The sequence below is a fragment of the Bos indicus x Bos taurus genome, chromosome 1 (assembly GCF_003369695.1).
Source record: "Bos indicus x Bos taurus breed Angus x Brahman F1 hybrid chromosome 1, Bos_hybrid_MaternalHap_v2.0, whole genome shotgun sequence".
In the NCBI taxonomy this organism is placed as follows: domain Eukaryota; kingdom Metazoa; phylum Chordata; class Mammalia; order Artiodactyla; family Bovidae; genus Bos; species Bos indicus x Bos taurus.
Window position 1 is genome coordinate 136,306,169 of NC_040076.1, and position 19,768 is coordinate 136,325,936.

The 19,768-nt window shown below is 37.8% G+C and overlaps 1 protein-coding gene across 1 annotated transcript in view; it reads left to right on the forward strand.

The window, feature by feature from the left end:
* ACAD11 (acyl-CoA dehydrogenase family member 11) overlaps nucleotides 1-19,768 on the forward strand; it is a 119,473-nt gene that overhangs the window by 18,241 nt on the left and 81,464 nt on the right. Inside the window, exons 2-5 of the mRNA XM_027545974.1 lie at nucleotides 633-732; nucleotides 2,759-2,884; nucleotides 3,908-4,069; nucleotides 9,752-9,916. Coding sequence (XP_027401775.1) covers nucleotides 633-732; nucleotides 2,759-2,884; nucleotides 3,908-4,069; nucleotides 9,752-9,916 — 553 coding nt within the window. The remainder of the gene's footprint in view (nucleotides 1-632; nucleotides 733-2,758; nucleotides 2,885-3,907; nucleotides 4,070-9,751; nucleotides 9,917-19,768) is intronic.

Sequence of the window (19,768 nt, forward strand, 5' to 3'; positions counted from 1 at the left end):
TGCTTTTTTGGTTCAAGGCCTCTCTTTCATGCTATTGAATTCTTTAAAAGTTGGGTAAATGAAGGTATAGATTAAATAATTTTGGCAGCTGGAGTGTATTTTCTTAGCCCGTGTGAGAATTTCTGTCCACAGAGCAGGGAAAGTCAGTGCCCTGGTGTCTGTGAGTCACCTGGGGCACTATTGCACCTCCTGGCCCAAATATCCACTCTGAGACTTTGCTTATCAGAATTCCCATTTCAGAGAGCTGTACTCGGAGTTCTCTCTCCAATCGCAGATGAGGGAACAGCTGTTCCAGCATCCTTTAATTAATTTTCTGACAGATCCCCTACAATCTCTTCTCCCAGGCTTTCTTTTCTTAGATCTAGACGTTTTTCTAGGAATACTTCTGATAAAACTCATGATTTGCAGGCAGGAAGTAAGATCTTCTCTTCTACCTGTATAGATTATAGATTTTCCAGCTGCCACTGTGTTACTGTCTGCTATATATAATCCAAAAGTGAATGTTCTCAGCAGCTGGTAGCACCCCTCTTGGCTTTCTAGCATTGAAGTGGGTTTATTTTCATTTTGTGTTTTCTTCTGAAATTTCAGAAAAATATGTCTTTGTTGTTGACCTTTTCTCTATTCTTATCTAGATCAGGACAGTCCAATCCAACCTTTCATCTCCAGAAAGGCTCTCAAGCATATGTACTCAGAAAAAAACCACCTGGTTTACTTCTTCCTAAAGCACATAAGGTATGGTATACAAATGCAATGTTAAATTCCTTGTTGACTAATAAATGCATTTTATATTCACAAAACAATTTAAATTGCTTTTAAAAATACTCTCACAATTGTTAAGTATAGAGAATACATTTTATTTCTTAGATGAAAATTTCACTTGAACTGTATTCCCACCCCCTTTTTGTTTTTATCACGGATATGAGTTTGAAATCTAAGGCTGTGTTTAAGCTGGTAATCTTGACCACTATCCAGTCCTCTTGTGGATTTGATTCCTATGTATATAGTCAGCTAGAAATACAGTCACCTGGTGAATATTTTCAGAACTGCTCATTTAGAGATGTTTTGTACTTTGATAAATTATGTTTTAAAAGGCACATTATTATATCTTATAATAATATCTACTCACTGAATACTTTAATATATTTGGTGTAATAATCCTCTGATCTTTTGGTGATAAAAATAAAGATTTGAATAATCATAATATGCTGTAAATATTAGTGAGAATTATAAAAGTTTTTTGTTAAAAACTGATTCTTTTCAGAAAACATATTATCTATGGATTTTTAGAGAAAAGAACATTAAAATCATGATGCATATTTTGGATATTATTATAATCATGTATAACAGATTATACATGCTTCCCAACCAACCCCAACTGACTGGAGATGGGCCACTGAAAGGTGGGTTTAATATCACAGTAATGGAAAATGCAGATTCCGACTATGATATTCTCAGAAAATGAAGTAACCTGCATGCTTAAGATCAAAAAAGTTCAGTAACTTTTATTAAGCCTCAACAAGGCATGGGTGAAAGAGAATCCCCATCTGCAGGGAGAGATTTATGCCCCAGTAAACAGCTGGATTTGTCTCTCTCGTTGATAACACCCTCAATATCTAGAAGACATCAGAACATAACATAATGCTTTCAGCTCAGAGATCTAAAGTACTTTTGTTACAACTCCTTTCATTTTGGAAAAAAGCAGTGTTCCCACACTGACATCTACTTTATGACCAGCCTCCACCACCCCAAGCCTCCCCTATTTCACAGCACCAGAAAGCTTCTTTCTATAGCTACTGGCATCTCTGACTGCTCTCACCTTGGTTATGGGTTTAGTCATTTCCCTGCTCTAGTTATTGCAGCAGTGGCTGCTTTATCCCTCTGATCAAAGTGAACGGCATGGTTTCTTCTCCTTAGAAGTGATCAGCCACTACTGCCTGAGTCTGGGGAACAGGACTTTACAGGCAGATTAGTTGGCATCAGTGTTCTGCTATAAGCTGTGTCCCTGGGTTCTGAGTGATAAACATGTATATCTGTCCTGGTTGAAGAAGGCCTTTTCTTCTTCTATCTTAGCTGAGCTTCTGTGTCAGTACCAAGTTGCTTCTCATTGTCTTCTTACCCAGTAGTTATCTTGAGCTCCATGGCAGCCCTGGGTACCAGGAAGAATCCCCACACCACTGCCCTGAAAACAAGTACCTCCATTGATCTCCAGACGGAGTGGGTACATTTCCTTTCTACCAGCACCCACAGGCTTCCACCAGTACCCTGTAGTTGACTGCCCAGAGCGTTGAAATAGAGACCTGCCTGAACCCCATGGTAGACTGGAGAGGGATTGGTAGTGAGGAGCAAGAGCAAGAGTGAGTCAGCAAGCAGGGACTGATAAGAAAAAAAGGTTGTTTTTTTTTTTTTTAATGATACCTGCAAAATATTATGGTCAGAAACTGTCACCTTCATATTATCAGTCAGATTAAGCCCCATGCATAAGCCTGTCCTTTTAGCCTAATAGCAATTTTTGTTGTTTTTGTTTTAGTTGCTAAGTTCTGTCTGACTCTTTGGCAAGTGCCAGCCTAATTTATAATTGTAATGATTGCACTAAGACTACTTTTATGGACAATACTAAGGAAATTATTATCCTCTGGGTTATATTGTTTGTTATATTTGTTGATACTGTTTTAAAATTAATTTCTAGCTTAATGTTAGCTCACAAGTAATTATTAAATTTCTGTATTTCTGATTTTTAATTATCTATCATCTTATTTAGATTGACAGAGAATTTAAAGTCCAGAAGGCCTTGTTTTCAATTGGATTCCCCGTTCCCAAACCTTTATTGTACTGCAGCGATTCGTCTGTCATTGGAACAGAATTTTATGTGATGGAACATGTACAGGTAAATTAAACTTAATTGTACTTTGTTGCTTTTATTTTTAGTTGTGAAGTTACATGTTAATAAATGGTAGTTTATCAGTCAGCATTTTAGGTAGTTTGCTTTGCAAGGGCTTAAACTTTTTTTCTTTTTATTAAAGAAACAGAAATGTATCCTCTCATTTCCAGAGGCTAGAAGTTTGAAACCAAGGTATCAGCAGGATTGGTTCTTTATGGAAGTTTTTATTTTTGTTTTCCTTTTAAAATTATTTTTTATTGAGATATAGTTAATGTACAATATTGTATGTTAAAGATGTATTATATAGTGATTCACAATTTTTAAAGGTTATATTCTACTTAGAGTTATTTTAAAATACTGGCTGTATTCCCTGTCTTGTATTAAACTTTCATTTTATTTTGAGAACACAATTTGAGTGAGATAAACTAGGAACATATTTACTAATTACAGCATATTGGCCTATTCTTCCTCTAGGTGTCAGTAAAGAGATATGTAATGGCAATAACTAAACTGTCCAGATAGTAGAGGGAAAGAAACTACTCCAAATAAAAAACCAGTCCATTAATAACAATAAATCCAAATTGTTTTAAGATTTTTTATTTGGTAAAATGTTACTTGAGAGTAGTTTTTGTCCTTTAAGTTAATCTTGGTGCATCCTTGCATTTCCCCTGTGGCATATATGTGTTAGTTGCTCAGTTGTGTCCGACTCTTTGCAACTTCATGTATTGTAGCCGACCAGCCTCCTCTGTGCATGGGATTCTCCAGACAAGAGTACTGGAGTGAATTGCCATTTCCTTCTCCAGGGGATCTTCCTGACTCAGGGATCATACATGGGTCTCCTGCACTGCAGGCAGATTCTTTACCATCTGAGCCACCAGGGAAGCCCTGGCACATTCTACAAAGAATTGGTTTTGGTTGTAAAACTGTACCTAATCTTTTTTTCAGGAAACAGAGTATGATGACACAGCAAATAATTGGTATGAAAAGATTTATTTTGTTTTAAATTATCTGTTGTAATTGCTTCCATAGGGTCGAATCTTTTGTGATTGGACAATTCCTGGAGTTAGCCCAGCAGAACGTTCAGCCATATATGTGTCCATGATACAAACCTTGGCTCAGTTACATTCCTTGAATATACAGTCATTGCAGCTGGAAGGATATGGTAGAGGTGTTGGGTATTGCAAAAGACAGGTAAGGCATCCACACAAAGAGTTTCTTTTCTCAAGTTCTTGGAAACAAAATATACATTTTTAATTAAAATAAAAATGTATTATTTTATACTTTTCTGAAATCTGGCTAGAACTTTGAACCTTCAGATTGACTTATTTTAAACATAAAATAATTTTATAATTTTTAGATCAGCAAAAGCTTCTATAATGGACAGCATATATAAATGCAAATTTAAAGCTATTTCTATCTCTTCATTTAATTTACCAATACATTTTCTATACAATTTTAGTTTTTAAAATTAGTTTAAAAAATATTTGTTAAGCATGTGTTTAATAAACAAGTATTTATTAAGCATATAAGTATGTTTAATATGTGCTAAGTACTGTGTTAAATTTCAAGAAAATAGAAATCAATTCTACCCCTAAAGGAACTTAACATTTTTGAGACACCTCTACATGAAACTCATTTACATGAAACTTGAAAATGGTATAAAAGAGTATGTAATCTGGTAGTAGGGGTGGCCGTGAGGAGATACCCCTCGTCCAAGGTAAGAGAAACCCAAGTAAGACTGTAGGTATTGCCAGAGGGCATCAGAGGGCAGACACACTGAAACCATGATCACAGAAAACTAGTAAATCTGATCACCCACACCACAGCCTTGTCTAACTCAGTGAAACTAAGGCATGCCGTGTGGGGCCACCCAAGACGGAAGGGTCATGTTGGAAAGGTCTGACAGAATGTGGTCCACTGGAGAAGAGAATGGCAAACCACTTCAGTATTCTTGCCTTGAGAACCCCATGAACAGTATGAAAAGGCAAAATGATAGGCTACTGAAAGGAGAACTCCCCGGGTCGGGAGGTATCCAATATGCCCCTGGAGATCAGTGGAGAAATAACTCCAGAAAGAATGAAGGGATGGAGCCAAAGCAAAAACAATACCCAGTGTGGATGTGACTGGTGATAGAAGCAAGGTCCGATGCTGTAAAGAGCAATATTGCATAGGAAACTTGAATGTCAGGTCCATGAATCAAGGCAAATTGGAAGTGGTGAAACAGGAGATAGCAAGAGTGAACGTCAACATTCTAGGAATCAGGGAACTAAAATGGACTGAAATGGGTGAATTTAACTCAGATGACCATTATATCTACTACTGTGGGCAGGAATCCCTTAGAAGAAATGGAGTAGCCATCATGGTCAACAAAAGAGTCCGAAATGCAGTACTTGAATGCGATCTCAAAAACAACAGAATGATCTCTGTTCTTTTTCAAGGCAAACCATTCAATATCATGGTAATCTAACCCTATGCCCCAACCAGTAATACTTAAGAAGCTGAAGTTGAATGGTTCAATGAACACCTACAAGACCTTTTAGAACTAACAGCCAAAAAAGATGTCCTTTACATTATAGGGGACTGGAATGCAAAAGTAGGAAGTCAAGAAACACCTGGAGTAACAGGCAAATTTGGCCATGGAGTATGGAATGAAGCAGGGCAAAGGCTAATAGAGTTATGCAAAGAGAATGCACTGGTCATAACAAATACCCTCTTCCGACAATACAAGAGAAAACTCTACACATGAACATCACCAGATGGTCAACACAGAAATCAGATTGATTATATTCTTTGTGGTCAAAGATGGAGAAGCTCTATACAGTCAGCAGAAACAAGACTGGGAGCTGACTGTGGCTCAGATCATGAACTCCTTATTGCCAAATTCAGACTTAAATTGAAGAAAGTGGGGAAAACCATTAGACCATTCAGGTATGACCAAAATCAAATCCCTTAAGATTATACAGTGGAAGTGAGAAATAGATTTAAGGGCCTAGATCTGGTAGACAGAGTGCCTGATGAACTATGGACTGAGGTTCGTGACATTGTACAGGAGACAGGGAGGAAGACCATCCCCATGGAAAAGAAATGCAAAAAAGCAAAATGGCTATCTGGGGAGGCCTTACAAACAGCTGTGAAAAGAAGAGACGTGAAAAGCAAAGGAGAAAAGGAAAGATATAAGCATCTGAATGCAGAATTCCAAAGGATAGCAAGAAGAGATAAGAAAGCCTTCCTCAGTGACCAATGCAAAGAAATAGAGGAAAACAACAGAATGTGAAAGACTAGAGATCTCTTCAAGAAAATTAGAGAAACCAAGGGAACATTTCATGCAAAGATGGGCTCGATAAAGGACAGAAATGGTATGGACCTAACAGAAGCAGAAGATATTAAGAAGAGATGGCAAGAATACACAGAAGAACTGTACAAAAAAGATCTTCATGACCCGGATAATCATGATGGTGTGATCACTCACCTAGAGCCAGACATCCTGGAATGTGAAGTCAAGTGGGCCTTAGAAAGCATCACTATGAACAAAGCTAGTGGACATGAATTCCAGTTGATCTATTTCAAATCCTGAAAGATGATGCTGTGAAAGTGCTGCACTCAATATGCCAGCAAATTGGGAAAACTCAGCAGTGGCTACAGGACTGGAAAAGGTCAGTTTTCATTCCAATCCCAAAGAATGGCAATGCCAAAGAATGCTCAAACTACCACACAGTTGCACTCATCTCACACACTAGTAAAGTAATACTCAAAATTCTCCAAGCCAGGCTTCAGCAGTACGTGAACAGTACATGAACTTCCTGATATTCAAGCTGGTTTTAGAAAAGGCAGAGGAACCAGAGATCAAATTGCCAACATCCGCTGGATCATCGAAAAAGCAAGAGAGTTCCAGAAAAACATCTATTTCTGCTTTATTGACTATGCCAAACCTTTGACTGTGTGGATCGCAATAAACTGTGGAGAATTCTGTAAGAGTGGGAATACCAGACCACCTGACCTGCCTCTTGAGAAACCTGTATGCAGGTCAGGAAGCAAGAGTTAGAACTGAACATGGAACAACAGACTGGTTCCAAATAGGAAAAGGAGTACGTCAAGGCTGTATATTGTCACCCTGCTTATTTAACTTATGTGCAGAGTATATCATGAGCAACGCTGGGCTGGAAGAAGCAGAAGCTGGAATCAAGATTGCCAGGAGAAATATCAATAACCTCAGATATGCAGATGACACCACCCTTATGGCAGAAAGTGAAGAGGAACTAAAAAGCCTCTTGATGACAGTGAAAGAGGAGAGAGAAAAAGTTGGCTTAAAGCTCAACATTCAGAAAACTAAGATCATGGCATCTGGTCCCATTACCTCATAGGTAATAGATAGGGAAAGAGTGGAAATAGTGTCAGACTTTATTTTGGGGGGCTCCAAAATCACTGGAGATGGTGATTGCAGCCATGAAATTAAAAGACAGTTACTCCTTGAGAGGAAAGTTGTGACCAACCTAGATAGTGTATTGAAAAGCAGAGACATTACTTTGCCATCAAAGGTCCATCTAGTCAAGGCTATGGTTTTTCCAGTGGTCATGTAAGGATGTGAGAGTTGGACTGTGAAGAAAGCTGAGTGCCAAAGAATTGATGCTTTTGAACTGTGGTGTTGGAGAAGACTCTTGAGAGTCCCTTGGACTGCAAGGAGATCCAACCAGTCCATCCTAAAGGAGATTAGTCCTGGGTGTTCTTTGGATGGACTGATGCTGAAGCTGAAACTCCAGTACTTTGGCCACCTCATGTGAAGAGTTGACTCATCAGAAAAGACTCTGATGCTCGGAGGAATTGGGGTCAGGAGTAGAAGGGGTCCACAGAGGATGAGATGGCTGGATGGCATCACTGACTCGATAGACATCAGTTTGAGTGAACTCCGGGAATTGGTGATGGACAGAGAGGCCTGGTGTGCTGTGATTCATGGGGTCACAAAGAGTCAGACATGACTGAGCGACTGAACTGAATCTGGTAGTAAATTGTTTGTTACTTATCATGATAGCTGTTGCATTCGTAGGGTAGATACAAGTATGCCCTTGCTCAAGTTAGGGAAATCTCCTATGAAAGATATGTCTTGTACTGTATATTTAAGGAAGATTAAAATCTAGAGTGATAGGGAAAAGATGAAGAGCATTTCACATCAAAGGAACAGCAAGACCAGATAAGTATGGGGCTGTTTCCCTTTGTACATATGTCTTTTTCAGGGGGCAGAAGGAAGAGAGACAGGAACTAAGGTTGAAGGAATACTCACTATATATCAGGTCCCATGCTAGATGAGTTATAGACCCAATGTTTTTTAATCTTTGTAACAACCTTATTACATAGATATTAATACCCTCATTTTGCAGATGAGGCAACTGAGGCTTGCAGGTATTAAGCAATGTACAAATAAGTGGCCTAAACGTAATTTAAACCCAGCTCTCTGTGATTCCAAAGATGAAGGTCTTTACTGTACTAAATTGAACAGAGATACCTTAGAAAGTAGAGAGAGATAAATAGGCAAATATTATTTCAATTGGTGGAGGACTTTGAGAATAGGTTGAGTTAGTTGCATTCAATTCTAAGAAAAATAGGAAAAAAATTTGTATTTTCATGTCTGTAATATATTTCAAAGATTCTTTAGAAGATTCTATGGGTAATTAAAAAAAAAGATTAAAATGAGAAATAAAAATCTCCTGTCTTTTTCTAATCCCCATATAACATTTTTCAGAGACTACTTGTTTCTTGTGAAATTTCCTATTTTTTTTCACATGTAGGTATATGAGTTCTTTTTTTTTTTTCCTTCTACAAAATAATTGCCATATAAAGGCTAGAACCTACATCTCTTGATTCCTATTGTTGTTCAGTCACGAGTCGTGTCTGACTCTTTGCGACTCCATGGACTGCAGCACACCAGGCTTACCTGTCCCTCACCATCACCTGAAGTTTGCCCAAGTTCACATCCATTGCATTGATGATGCCATCCAGACATCTCATTCTCTGACACCCTCTCCTCCTTCTGCCCTCAATGTTTCCCAGCATCAGGGATTTTTCCAATGAGTCGGCTGTTCGCACCAGATGACCAAAGTACTAGAGCTTCAGCTTCAGCATCAGTCCTTCCAACAAGTATTCAGGGTTGATTTCTCTTAAGATTGACTGGTTTCATCTCCCTGCTGTCCAAGGGACTTTCAGGAGTGTTCTCCAGCACCACAATTCAAAGGCATCAATTCTTTGGCATTCTGCCTTTTTTTACGGTACAGCTCTCAAAACCATACGTGACCACTGGGAAGAACCTAGCCTTGATTATACAGACCTTTGTTGGCCGAGTAATGTCTCTGCTTTTCAAAACACTGTTTAGGCTTGTCATAGTTTTCCTGCCAAGAAGCAATCGTCTTCTGGTTTCATGGCTGCAGTCACCATCCACAGTGATTTTAGAGCCCAAGAAGAACAAATCTGTCACTACTTCCACATTTTCCCCTTATTTAGTTTTAAGCTGTCTCTTTCACTCTCCTCCTTCACCCTTATCAAGAGGCTCTTTAGTTCCTCATTGATTTCTGCCATTAGAGTGGTATCATCTGCATATCTGAGGTTGTTGATGTTTCTTCCACCTCTTAATTCGTAGGCCAGTGTTTTTTTCCCCCTGATAAAAGTCTAGAAGTAGAATGGAACTAGATGGAAGAGAAACTTAAGTGTTGAAGTTTTTAGGCCTATGTGAGTGTTGTAGACTAAGATAAGTATCATAGGCATTATTCCTGAGTATTTAAGACTGAACCCAAATTTGATATAATTGAATTTTGTTTTAATTTAAAAATTGCTGAATCTTATGTTCTACTTTCAGCTCTGTCATTTTTAAAATTTATTTATCTTTAGGTATCAACCTGGACAAAGCAATATCAAGCTGCAGCTCATCAGGACATCCCTGCCATGAACCAGCTATCTGACTGGCTAATGAAAAACTTGCCAGATAATGACAATGAAGAAAACTTGATTCATGGAGATTTCAAACTAGATAACGTAGTTTTCCACCCTAAAGAGGTATTGGAACTCCTGTTTACAATAAATTGAGTATGTCTGACTTGGGATACAAGTACTAAGTAGATGTTCCCCTAGAGTGCTGAAAAAGCCCAAACCATCCCCATTCTTCCTCTACATTCAAGACTATCTTCACCACTCACAATTTTTGGAAATGAGTCTTGTAGATTTTCTGGCATAGGTATCTTCTTATCTTTAAGGCCAGGTCTCATACTGGCCTTTACTCAAAAGGTAGTAAACTACTTTAAAATAATTTGGGAATTTACATACATGTTGCTGTTTTCTTTAAAGATGTTTTTCAACTGCTAAATATATTTAGCTTATCCATATTCTTGCTCTTTCTTCTGGTTCATTTTCATTTTTTTCCCCTATCTGATGAAGAATTTTTAATTTTATTATTATTAGCTCAGAGGACAGAATTCCAAAAGATTCCTTTGAGGCTTCAGAAGAACATGTGTGAAGTTAATGGAATCTTGCTCTATATAAATGTACTGAGTGTAATTTTCATAAAGAGTACAAACAAATCAAAACTATAATCCTCCTCCACTGAGCATAGTGAGGCCTAGAATTGAAAGAGTGTGGTGGGACTAAAGAAAGTACTTCAGTTCTCTCTTTACCTACATGCCTTTGGGCAAGACATTTGGCCCTTAGTATTCTAACACTGCTGTGAAAGATTTACAGTTCCCTGAATCCTCCTCCTTAGGGCAGGATTTTCTGGGTTCATTAGTTTTATCAGAATGCTGAGATGTTACAGGGCCAGAAGAGCTATTCTAAATTCACGTGCTAAGCTTCTGGGTTTCATGTTCTTTTCCTGTAGGAAGAGGATGGGGGAAAATAGCATTATAAATTATATTATTGTCATAATTCAAAGTAGTACTGTATCTATTGAAAGTTCAAATATAAACACATATGAGCACATTTATCATTAAAACAGAAAATTTTTCATAGAAAAATCAGTTCGGATATTTAATTTATGTATATGTAATTATATGTATATGTGTGCATGTAACTTTGTTAATGGTATGGATGGATTCTGAATTCTAACTTTGTTAAATATAGAATAGGAAATTGAAAAATCACTGATTTATAACAGAAAAGTTATAAAAGCTTATGCTTTAAAACTGGATCTGGTCTATATTTTATCTATTATCAATTGATTCATTAATATTTTTGGAGCCTATCTTTGAATAGGTCACTGTTGTTTATGTTTTCTGTAATTGTAGTACTTTTCTTTCATTTCTTAATCAAGGAAGGGATATTTCAGACCTAAATCTCCTTATTATGTGTTTTCTACCAAGGTGTTTAAATATGCTGAAATTAGGTATTAAATATGCTGAAGTAATGACAGACTATAGTAAGTTCCAAATAGTTATTTCCTTTTTGTATTTAATCTCATGTTAGAAAACCGTTTCTTATAAAATTCAAGTTAGCAAACAAAGATCATCTTTCTTAAGTTCTGTGGAGGCAATGCCAATTTGTAACATATGTCTTTTCTGTTTTAAATTCATATGTCTTTTATGTTTTAGGGTTATATAATAGCTAGTAAAATGTCTTCTACTTTATACTTAGTAATGCCATAATTATTAGTGATGTAAAATTTAATCAATTTGTCTCATATAAATACAGGTAGCTAATTTTTTATGGAAGTAACACACAGTTGGCAAAGTGCCAATCAACTAGCATTTATTTATTACCAACTATGTGCCTTGAAACATGGAGGTAGAAGGAAAAACAGCTCTTAATGAGCTCAAAATACAGATGGAGAGAAAAGGTAACTGTGGTAAAACAGAGAACAATATATACTCAAGTGCTAAACTATATCATACAATAAAACTAAGACTAGTCAAAAAGGGAAAAGATATCCACTGTGGTCTGACATTAAAAGCTATGAAACATTACAAATTAATTCTAGTCAATAATTTACTATAATTATTCAATAAAATATTGACTAATAGTTTAAAATTTCATAAATAAGTAGGAAATTAGACTATTTTTCTTTTTCATGAAGGCACTTCACAAGTTGAAATATCAGTCCCTGGATTATAACAAGTTTAGTATGTGTATGTTTGTGCTCAGCTATACATGTTCCTAAGAATGTGATTGAAAGCTTTTTATTTTTCCTTTGAGGGTAAGGATTGTATCTTTAATTTTTTTCTTACTTTTGTTTCTAAAGCCTATATGGTAAATGCTGAGTAAATGGGGACCTTCTAGACTAAACCTCCTATAAAGCAGTAAATGCATCTTACTCATTTATGCAACAGCTACATGTTTCTGAATGAATCTATGCTAAAAGAACTGATTATAATTAATCACTAAGTAGCTGTTTCCATCTCATTTACTTATGCTTAGTTTCTATTCTCCAGTAGTATGGCTGTCCCCACCTCTGTGCCTCCATTTTTATTGTAGCTTTTAATTTTGAAAATCTTTAAAGACTCACAAGAAGTTATAAAAATAGTAATAGGGGAGCTGTGTATCCATCATCCACATTCCCCAAAGAGATCTCACACAACTACAGCAAATTATTATCAAAGCCAGGAAATTGATATTGTGGGCATTTTGAATTGGGGGGAAAAACAAAATCAGGGTTCCCAAGAAGCTAAAGTGAGGTAATTGATATGGAGCTGATGCTGACCTTATTTTAATTCTTTTCTTCTTTTCCCCTCTGTTTTTAAATTCTAGTTTTCTAAGATATCCTATCAAGTTCTATTATTTAGAAAAAAATTAGAACAAAGTAAAATCTTTACTCTTTAGTAAATATGTACTAAAACCTAAACAGTGGTATAGGGAATGGGATTATAGCAGGCTTATGAATTTACATTCCTGTGATGTTTAAGGTTTGATGTTTTATTTTTTTTCCCCAAGCAATAGCTTATTTTAGTTTTGTCATCAGAAAACTCAGTAATTAAGGAATAAAACAAAAACAATTTTGAATGATAAACCATCCAGGAATGCGTGTGGTAAGCCAGTAGAGAATTACTAAAGGGAATAAAAGAACTGAACCATGTTACTCAGTTTCACAATCCCTCGTCATTTTCTAATTACTGATATGTAAAGTATTTGAAGCATATTTGAACAAGTGTTTCAGTAACAACATGCTCAATGAAATGTTTAAAAGAACTCCAGTTTTCCTGGAAAAGATTGTTAACTTTCCAAATATAAATCAGCCATCTGGCAGAGAAATGTTTAAGATTTTGGAGTTTGGTATACCTATTGCCATTTCAGCTTGAAAGATAAATACGTTTAATTAGGAACAGATAAACCCATAGGTATTTCATCTGCCTTCAGTAATTAGTAGTCAGATGTATTTTAGATAAATATAAGTACACTGGTTCTTCTGAAGTCATCTGCCTTGCAGCATTTTATATGTTGTCTTATGAAAAAAAAAAGATTTGATATGCAAAGCACAATGTATTTTTAATGGGTTTTTTTCCTTCTTAATTCCCCCATTATTTCTAAGATGCCAGTGTAGTTGGGAAAAAGTTTAGTTATAAAATTTAATTTTATTGCTACAAAAGACATGGGGATGTGTTTTTCCCAATCTTTTTACTTTACAAATAGTTTTAGATACCCTTAATATGCTCTTTGGCCATAAAACCAGGTTTTGAACACAGGCCTACTGACTTCATTTCACGCTGTCCTGCTTCTCATCTCCTCTGGAACTGGTCAATTTTGGTAATCTAGAAACTTAAACCCTTGTCTTTGACCACATCCTCACTACCTTCTGGGCTTCCCCGATGGCTCAGATGGTAAAGAATCTACCTGCTATGTGGGAGACCTGGGTTCTATCCCCAGGTCAGGAAGGTCCTCTGGAGAAGGGAATGGCAACCCACTCCAATGTTTTTGCCTAGAGAATTCCATGGACAGAGGAGCCTGACAGGCTACAGTCTATGGGATCACAAAGAGTCAGATATGGCTGAGTGACTAACACTTTCACTTTTCTTTTCACTACCTTCCACTTCTCTTATTTATACCTCACCTGAGATGCTACAAATTTGATTGCTCTTACTTTAGAATTCATGAACCCCTTATGACTTCATCTGACTTCTCACCCTGCCTGGCCTATTTGCGCATGATCAGTCATTTAAAAAACTACCTTCTTTATTATCAATGAAAAAATAATTTTTTGACAATGAATGTGTGTGAAAATAACGTAAGAGTTACAAAGTTTCCTGACCTTAGCTTACTTGTTATTCCAGAATCTTCTCAACTCTTGTCTATATATATAATCTCCAACCCTGATCTTGATTCATCATATTTTTGCTGCAGAATAAAGTCATAGTCAGATTAATAGGGTTTGGGACATATTTTTGCTGCATAATTTCATCTAGGCTCTAACTTCTCTCTATAAAATCTGTGAAAAAATTTTAATCCCTTTTTCAAATCTTTTGTATTCTTCTTGAACTGTCAAGTTGTTTTTTACATCTAGACTCTTACTCTCAGCATTTAGACTTGATTCATTTTTGTCTTTTTAGTCACTTTTCAGCACAAGCTGCTTTTAGGGAAATTCCCTGGAAGTTCCCTTGATACTGATGAAGATATTTCAGTCCTCTCCTTCATGCAGACTGCTGGGTGACATTTTTCCTAAGCCATTACCAAGAAAAGTTGTTACTTTCTAAAAATTGACGTATAGTTGATGTACAGTATTATATATTACAAATGTACAGTATAGTGATTCATGATATTTAAAGGTTATATTCAATTTATAGTTATAAAATATTGGCTATATTCCCTGTATATTCCAATGTGTCCTTATAGCTTATTTTATACATAATAGTTTGTACCTCTTAATTCCCTACCACTGTATTGCCCCTCCCCTTTCCCTCTCCCCATGGGTAACCAGTAGTTTCTTCTCTGAATCTCTGAATCTGTTTCTTTTTTGTTATATTCATTAGTTTGTTTTATTTTTTAAATTCCACATATAAGTGATATCAAACAGCCTTTGTCTTTATCTGTCTGACTTCTTTTACTAAGCATAATACACTCCAAGTCCATGTATGTTGTTGCAAATGGCAAACTTTCCTTCTTCTTAATGACTGAGTAGCATTCCATTGTATATGTATATCACGTCCTCTATATGCATTCATCTGTTGGTGGACACTTAGGTTGCTTCTATATCTTGACCATTATAAATAGTGCTGGTGTGAACATTGGATGCACGTATCTTTTCAAATCTGTGTTTTTGTTTTGTTTCAGTTATGTACTTAGGAGTGGAATTGCTGAGTCATATGATAGTACTAGGGCTTCCCTGGTAGCTCAGTTGATAAGGAATCAGCCTGCCATTCAGGAGACCCTGGTTTCATCCCTGGATTGGGAAGATCCCCTGGAGGAGGGCATGGCAACCCACTCCAGTATTCTTGCCTGGAGAATCCCCATGGACAGAGGAGCCTGGCAGGCTACAGTCCATGGGGTCACAAAGAGTCGGACACGACTGAGCAACTAAGCACAGCACAGCACACGTGATAGTACTGTGTTTAGTTTTTTGAGAAACCTCCATACTGTTTTCAATAATATTAGGCTACAGGAATTTACATTGCCATCATTATATGAGGGGTTCATTTTCTCTACATTCTCACCAGCATTTGCCATTTGTGTTCTCTTTTCTGATAGCCATTGTGACAGATGTGAAGTGTTATCTCACTGTGGTTTTGATTTGCATTTTCCTGATGATTAGCGATGTTGAACACTGTGTGCCTCCTGGCCATCTGCATATCCTCTTTAGAAAAAGATATATTCAGGTTTTGTGCCCAACTTAAATCATATTTTTAAAAAAGATTTAAATATTTATCTTTGGCTGTTCTGGGTCTTAGTTGCAGCACGTGGAATCTTCAGTCCTTGCAGCATGCAAATTCTTAGTTGTGCCATGTGAGATCTAACTCCTTGACCAGGACTTGAACCTGGGCCCCCTACATTAGGAGTGTGGAGTCTTAGCCACTGGATCACCAGGGAAGTCCCTAATCAGCTTTTTAAAAAAAAATATTGAGTTGTATGGGCTGTTTATATATTTTGGATATTAACCCCTTATTGGTCATATCATGTGCAAATATTTTCTCCCATTTAACAGGTTGTCTTCTTATTTTGTTGATGGCTTCCTTTGCTATGCAAAAGCTTTTAAGTTTAATTAGGTACCATTTGTTTGTTTTTGCTCTTCTTTATCTTAGGAGACAGATCTAAAAAAATATTGCTACAGTTTATATCACAGAGTGTTCTATGTATTTTCCTCTAGGAGTTTTGTTTCCAGGCTTATACTTAGGTCTTTAATACATTCTGAATTTATTTTTGTTTTTGTATGAGAAAATATTCTTATTTCATTATTTTACATGTAGCTGTTCAGTTTTCTCAGCACCAGTTGTTGAAGAGACTGTCTTTTCTCCATTGTATATTCTTGCCTCCTTTCTTATACATTAATTGAGCATGGATTTATGTCTGCATTATCAATTCTGTTCCATTGATCTATGTGTGTATTTTTTGTGTCGAGACCATACATTTTGATGATATGATACTATAGCTTTGTAGTATTGTCTGAAGACAGGGAGCATGAGTACTCTACCTCTGTTCTTCTTTCTCAAGATTGCTTTGGCTATTCCAGATCTTTCGTGTTTCCATAAAAATTTTATTTTATTTTGGCCACACTGCACAGCTTGTGGTATCTTAGTTCCCTGACCAGGGATTGATTCAGGCCTTCAGTGGTGAAAGCATGGAGTCCTAATCCCTGGACCACCAGGGAATTCCCTCCATACAAATTTTAAAATTATTTGTTCTATTGCTGTGAAAAATACCATTGGTATTTTGATAAGTATTGCATTGAATCTATACCTTGCCTAGAGTTAAAGTGATAGTCACTCAGTCGTGTTTGACTGTTTGTGACCCCATGGACTAGATAGTGCATGGAATTCTGCAGGCCAGAATACTGGAGTGGGTAGCCTTTCCCTTCTCCAGGGGATCTTCTCAACCCAGGCATCATACCCAGGTCTCCAGCATTGCAGCTGGTTTCTTTACCAGCTCAGCCACAAGGGAAGCCCAAGAATACTGGAGTGGGTAGCCTATCCCTTCTCCAGCAGATCTTCCCAACCCAGGAATCAAACCAGGGTCTCCTGCATTGCAGGCGGATTCTTTAACAACTGAGCTACGAGGGAAACCCTCATAGTTAAATGAGTTAAAATCGTCATTTTAACAATATTAATTCTTCCAGTCCAAGAACGTGGTACGTCTTTTCATCTGTTTGTGTTATCTTCATTTTTTTCATCAGTTGCTTATAGTTTTCCAACTGTGGGTCTTTTACCTTCTTCAGTTCAGTTCAGTCCAGTCACTCAGTCATGTCCGACTCTTTGCAACTCCATGAATTGCAGCACGCCAGGCCTCCCTGTCCATCACCAACTCCCAGAGTTCACTCAAACTCACATCCATCAAGTTGGTGATGCCATCCAGCCATCTCATCCTCTGTCGTTCCCTTCTCCTCCTGGATCCCCCTCCAGTCCTCCCAGCATCAGAGTGTTTTCCAATGAGTCAACTCTTTGCATGAGGTGGCCAAAGTAGTGGAGCTTCAGCTTTAGCATCATTCCTTCCAAAGAACACCCAGGTCTGATCTCCTTCAGAACGGACTGGTTGGATCTCCTTGCAGTCCAAGGGACTCTCAAGAGTCTTCTCCAACATCACAGTTCAAAAGCATCAATTCTTCGGCTCTCAGCTTTCTTCACAGTCCAACTCTCACATCCATACATGACTACTGGAAAAACCATAGCCTTGACTAGACAGACCTTTGTTGGCAAAGTAATGTCTCTGCTTTTGAATATGCTATCTAGGTTGGTCATAACTTTCCTTCCAAGGAGTAAGCGTCTTTTAATTTCATGGCTGCAATCACCATCTGCAGTGATTTTGGAGCCCCAAAAAATAAAGTCTGGCACTGTTTCCACTGTTTCCCCATCTATTTCCCATGAAATGATGGGACCAGATGCCATGATCTTCGTTTTCTGAATGTTGAGCTTTAAGCCAACTTTTTCACTCTCCTCTTTCACTTTCATCAAGAGGCTCTTCAGTTCCTCTTCACTTTCTGCCATAAGGGTGGTGTCATCTGCATATCTCAGGTTATTGATATTACCTCCTTAGATAGGTTTATTCCCAGGTATTTTGTTCTTTTTGGTGCAATAATAAATGAGATTATTTCCTTCTTTTTTTATGTACATTGTTTTTAATTTTATTTATTTATTATTGGCTATGCTGGGTCTTCTTTACTGCAGTCACTCATTTCTAGTTGCAGGGAGCAGAGGCTGCTTTCTAGTTTCAGGGCATGGGCTTCTCATTGCAGTGGCTTCTCTTGTTGCAGAGCACAAGCTCTAGGGCATGCAAGTTTCAGTAGTTGTGGCATGTGGGCTCAGTATTTGCAGCTCTCAAGCTCTAGAGCATAGGCTCAATAGTTGTGGCACACAGGCTCAGCTGCTCTGTGGCATGTTGGATCCTCCTCGATCGGGGATTAAACTCACGTCTCCTGCATTGCCACTGAGCCACCAGGGACTTCTTTTTCTGATAGTTCATTGTTAGTGTATAGAAAAACAACAGATTTCTGTGTATTAATTTTATGTCTGCAGCTTTACCAAGCTCTACCAAATTCACTGGTAAGGTCTAGTAGTTTTCTGGTGGCATCGTTAGGATTTTATATGTATAGTGTTTGTCATCTGCAAAGAGTGACAGTCTTCTTCCTTTTAAATTTAAATTCCTTTTGTTTTTTTTTTTGTCTGAATTCTATGACTAGGACTTCCAATACTATATTAAATAAAAATAGTAAGAGTTTGCATCCCTGTGTTGTTCCTAATCATTGAGGAAATGCTTTCAGCTTTTCACTGTTTTAGTATGATGTTAACTGTCTGCTAAGTCTGCTAAGTCACTTCAGTTGTGTCCAACTCTGTGCGACCCCATAGACGGCAGCCCACCAGGCTCCCCTGTCCCTGGGATTCTCCAGGCAAGAACACTGGAGTGGCTTGCCATTTTCTTCTCCAATGCATGAAAGTGAAAAGTGAAAGTGAAGTCACTCAGTCGTGTCCGACCCTCAGTGACCCCATGGACTGCAGCCTTCCAGGCTCCTCCATCCATGGGATTTTCCAGGCAAGAGTACTGGAGTGGGGTGCCATTGCCTTCTCTGGATGTTAACTGCGGGTTGTCATTAATGACTGTCATTATATGAGCATATGTTCCCTCTGTTCCAACTTGAGAAAAATGTCATAAACAAATGTTGTTGTTGTTCAATCACTAAGTCATGTCCAATTCTTTGCAACCCTGTGGACTACAGTATGCCAGGCTTCCCTGTCCTTCACTATCTCCCAGAATTTTCTCAGACTCATGTCCTTTGATTAGGTGATGCTATCCAGCCATCTCATTGCCTGTCACCCCCTTTTCCTTCTGCCCTCAAACTTTCCCAGCATCAGAGTCTTTTGCAATGAGTTGGCTCTTTGCATAAGGTGGCCAAAGTTTTGGAGCTTCAGCTTCATCATCAGCCCTTCCAAATGAATATTTCAGGGTTAATTTTCCTTAGGATTGACTGGCTTGATGTCCTTGCTATCCAAAGGACTCTCAAGAGTATTCTCCAGTGCCACAGTTTGAAAGCATCAATTCTTTGGTACTCAGCCCTCTCTTCGGTCCAACTCTCACATTTGTACATAACTACTGGAAAAACCATCAGATCAGATCAGATCAGTCGCTCAGTCGTGTCCGACTCTTTGCGACCCCATGAATCACAGCACGCCAGGCCTCCCTGTCCATCACCAACTCCCGGAGTTCACTCAGACTCACGTCCATCGAGTCAGTGATGCCATCCAGCCATCTCATCCTCTGTCATCCCCTTCTCCTGCCCCCAATCCCTCCCAA